At 44.6% G+C, this 4,103-nt stretch overlaps 1 protein-coding gene across 1 annotated transcript; it reads left to right on the forward strand.

The window, feature by feature from the left end:
• The first annotated feature begins 914 nt into the window (after nt 1-914).
• LOC144226111 (olfactory receptor 2AP1-like) lies at nt 915-1,850 on the forward strand. Its single transcript, XM_077757418.1, is given in 1 exon segment — nt 915-1,850. A coding segment is annotated over 1 exon segment (936 nt).
• Nucleotides 1,851-4,103: the final 2,253 nt, after the last annotated feature.

The following is a 4,103-nucleotide window of genomic DNA, read 5'->3' on the forward strand; positions in this document are numbered from 1 at the left end:
CTCTACCCCACCCTCACTTGCAATATGTCTCTCAAAAATAAACAAACATTTTTTAAAAATTTTAAAAAAGGATGGCACCTGTGTTGAGCACTGAGTGTTATATGCAAGTGATAAGTCACTAAACTCTACTCCTGAAAACAATAATACACTGTATGTTAAGTAACTAGAACTTAAATGAAAATTTGAAGAAGAAAAAAAAAAAGGAAAATTTTGCTGTGAATACAGATCTGAGAAGACCAGTGCATATACTGATAAGGGAAAGGTTAAGTGCTGAGATACACAGATGAACGAAAAGCAGTCCCTAAGCTCAAGGTATTTATGGCCTGGCAGGGAAGAGAGGTTCTATCCTACATCACTGACTCCATAGAAATATAACAGAGGCATAAAGTATGTGTTACCAGAGCTGGAAGAAAGCAGCAGAATTAGCCTAGGGCTTATAGGAAAGGCCTTGTGTAAGAGGTCACACTTAGACTGGATCTTGAAGGATGGATAAGTGTTTGCCAGTTTTAAAGAGAACTGGAGGAACAGCAGAGAATTCTTATGGCCTCTCTCAAAGGAAATAAAAGTAAGAAAAAAGGAAAGAAAGAGAGAAAGAGAGAAAGAGAAAAAAGAAAGAAAAAAGAAAAGAAAGAAAGAAAGAAAGAAAAAGAAAAAGAAAAAGAAAGAGAGAGAGAGAGGAGAGGGGAAAGTCACTGACATTCAATAATTCCTCAATGATTCTGAAAGATCTAGGCTGATTTCTGACTAGGGAAGAGTCTCCAGAAGCTTCTGCTCTGCTTCCCTGAATCCGTAGGGAGACACTGGACAGGTAAAAGAATGATGCACTTTGGCAGAAATTTTCATCTTCTTCATCCTAATTTCTGATGCTCCTATCTGCCCAGGTTGCACGTTTCTGGAAAGGGCTGAGGCCCACAATGGCCAATCAGACCATAGTGACTGAGTTCTTCCTCCAAGGCCTGACAGACACCAAAGAGCTTCAGGTGGCAGTTTTCCTGCTCCTGCTGTTTGCCTACCTTGTGACTGTCTCTGGAAACCTGGTTGTCATCAGCCTGACCTTGCTGGACACACGCCTGCAAACCCCTATGTACTTCTTCCTCCGGAATCTGTCCTGCCTAGAAATTTGGTTCCAGACTGTCATTGTGCCCAAGATGTTGCTCAACATTGCCACAGGGACCAAGACCATCAGTTTTGCTGGCTGCATTACTCAGGATTTTTTCCACATCTTCCTGGGGGCCACAGAGTTCCTCCTCCTTACAGCCATGGCCTATGACAGGTACATTGCCATCTGCCAGCCCCTCCGCTACCCCATTCTCATGAGCAACAGAGTCTGCACATGACTTATCCTCACCTGCTGGCTGACAGGATTCTCCTTCATCATAGTGCCTGTCATCCTGACCAGTCAGCTTCCATTCTGTGACACCCACATCAACCACTTCTTCTGTGACTATACGCCTCTAATGGAGGTGGTGTGCAGTGGGCCACAGGTGTTAGAGATGGTGGATTTTACCCTGGCCGTGGTGGCACTGGTTAGCACTCTGGTGCTGATCAGCATATCCTATGTCCAGATCATCCAGACAATTGTCAAGATCCCCTCTGTCCAAGAGAGAAAGAAGGCTTTCTCCACCTGTTCCTCCCATATCATTGTGGTCACCCTGTGCTATGGCAGCTGTTTCTTCATGTATGTGAAGCCCTCTCCAGGTAAGGGGGTTGATTTCAACAAAGGAGTGTCCCTAATCAATACAATTATTGCCCCCCTCTTGAATCCCTTTATCTACACTCTCAGGAACCAACAAGTTAAGCAAGCAGTGAAAGACCTTATCAGGAGAATGGCATGGCTCCAAAATAAATGACAGCCCTACAAGGCACCTTACTGAGAAACATGACTCTCCTCCCCAGAGTCCAAGAATTCTACAAAAAAAAAAAAAAAAGTAGTTTTGAGGTTAAGCTTTCATGAATAGTCTCTTCAAAATCCTCAAAACTTTTCCAGCTTCCACCCATTCCCTGGTCCCAAAGCCACACCCATATTTTAGGTATTTGTTATGGCAGCACCCCACTTCTAGGTACCAAAATCTGTATTAATTACCTGTTGCCCCTTAATGAGTTACTCACAAAACCTAGTGGCTTATAGCTTCAGTGAGCCAGAATCTGGATGATTAGCTTGGTAACTCAGGCTTTAGGTAACTCATGAGGTTGTAGTTAAGCTGTCAACAAGGGCTGTGGCCTCATCTGAAGTCATGATTGAGGGGACATGTGCTTCAAATTTCACTCACTTGGTTGTCAGTAGGAATATCTCTATGGGACCAAAGCCAATGCTCCCTGTAAACCAGGGAAGGAGGTGAAGAAAAAGGAAAGAAAGGTAAGACTGAGGCAAGAATCTGAACAGGGACCACTCAAAAACACAATAGTATTGGGACACCTGGGTGGCTCAGTCAGTTAAGCATCCATTTTGGCTCAGGTCATGATCTCACATTCGTGGGTTTGTGTCCCATGTCGGGCTCTGTGCTGACAGAGCCTGGAGCCTGCTTTGGATTCTGTGTCTCCCTTTTTCTCTGCACCTCCCCTGCTTGTCCTCTGTCTCTCTCTCTCTCTCTCTCTCAAAAATAAATAAACATTTTTTTAAAAGTCTGAAAAAAAAGTAGTGTCCCCAGTAACAAGTCTAAATGCCCTTCTGTGCACAGCAAAGGAAACAATCCACAAAACTAATAGGCAACCAACGGAATGGGAAAAGATAGTTGCAAGTGACATATCAGATAAAGGGTTAATATCCAAAATCTATAAGGAACTCACCAAACTCCACACCCAAAAAACAAACAACCCAGTAAAGAAATGGGCAGAAGATATGAACAGACATTTCTCCAAAGAGGACATCCACATGGCCAACAGACACATGAAATGATGCTCAGCATCCCTCCTCATCAGGGAAATACAAATCAAAACCACACTGAGATACCACCTCACACCAGTCAGAGTGGCTAAAATGAGNTCTGTATGAAGAGGCAGCTCTGAAACTCCAGGAAGACAGGCTATTAACCAGACATCAAGGGGAAAGTTGAGTTGCACACACAGTCACAGACTTCAGACTCCAGCTTCACCATCATATGCACCACTGCTAGACTTCCAGAACTTAGGCCTCACTTACCCTCCTGACCTTTCCCCACATCCCTCATGCCAAGCCCATAACCTTCAACCCACTGTCAGCCTCCTCTCACTCTGCTCCCAAGACAGCATGATCCTGAAGAAACAGGAGGCCCCCAGACCTGGCCTGTTCTGCTTCATGCCTCTCCCTTCAAATCTGGCCCTCACAGCTGCTCAGGAATCCCTTTCCTTACCTCTGAAATCCCTGATGAAAGTGTCTGGGAGACAATATTTCTCTCTTCAATCATGATCCCTGCCCTTTCCCACCCTTTTTCTCCTTGGTGAGCTCATTACATAATTTTCAGAAGAGCATGAAGCTGTGCAGCCTAAGCCCAGAAAAGTTCATTCCCTTCACCTCAGTGTATCTCTGGCCCTGCGTCTTTCTCATCCTTGCCTCCTCTTTCAAAGGAAGAGGGATCTCTGGATCTCTGTCACCTCAAAAGACACAACATGGTGCAGGGAGTATTAAAGAGAACATAGGGGTGCCTGGGTAGCTCAGTCAGTTAAGCATCCAACTCTTGATTTGGGCCCAGGTCATGATCTCATGGTTCATGAGACTGAGCCACACATCGGGCTCTGCCCTGACAGCACAGCCTGTTTGGGATTCTCTCTATCCCTCTCTCTCTGCTCCTCCCTGTTGGCCCTCTCTCCCTCTCTCTCAAAACAAATAAACATTCTTTTCAAGAAAGAACACAAATTCTCAAGCTAAGCAGGCCTGTATTTAGACCCTACTTCTCCTGATTTCTAGTTTATGTGGCCTTGATCAAGCAAGATATTTTTTCTCTCTCTGAGTCTTGGTTTCTCTTCTAAAATATAGTCTGAGGCAGAAAATATTTGATGCTTCTAGCCCTTTTCTTATCCTCCCAAGCCCCTCACAGCTGGACCTTTACCCCAGAAATGAGTCCCTATTGCCTTTGCTCACTTGCCTCCACCATGTTGCTTCTTTTGAGGTAATAGGGATGCAAAAA

The sequence above is a fragment of the Crocuta crocuta genome, unplaced genomic scaffold (genome assembly GCF_008692635.1).
Source record: "Crocuta crocuta isolate KB4526 unplaced genomic scaffold, BGI_CrCroc_1.0 scaffold549, whole genome shotgun sequence".
Lineage (NCBI taxonomy): Eukaryota > Metazoa > Chordata > Mammalia > Carnivora > Hyaenidae > Crocuta > Crocuta crocuta.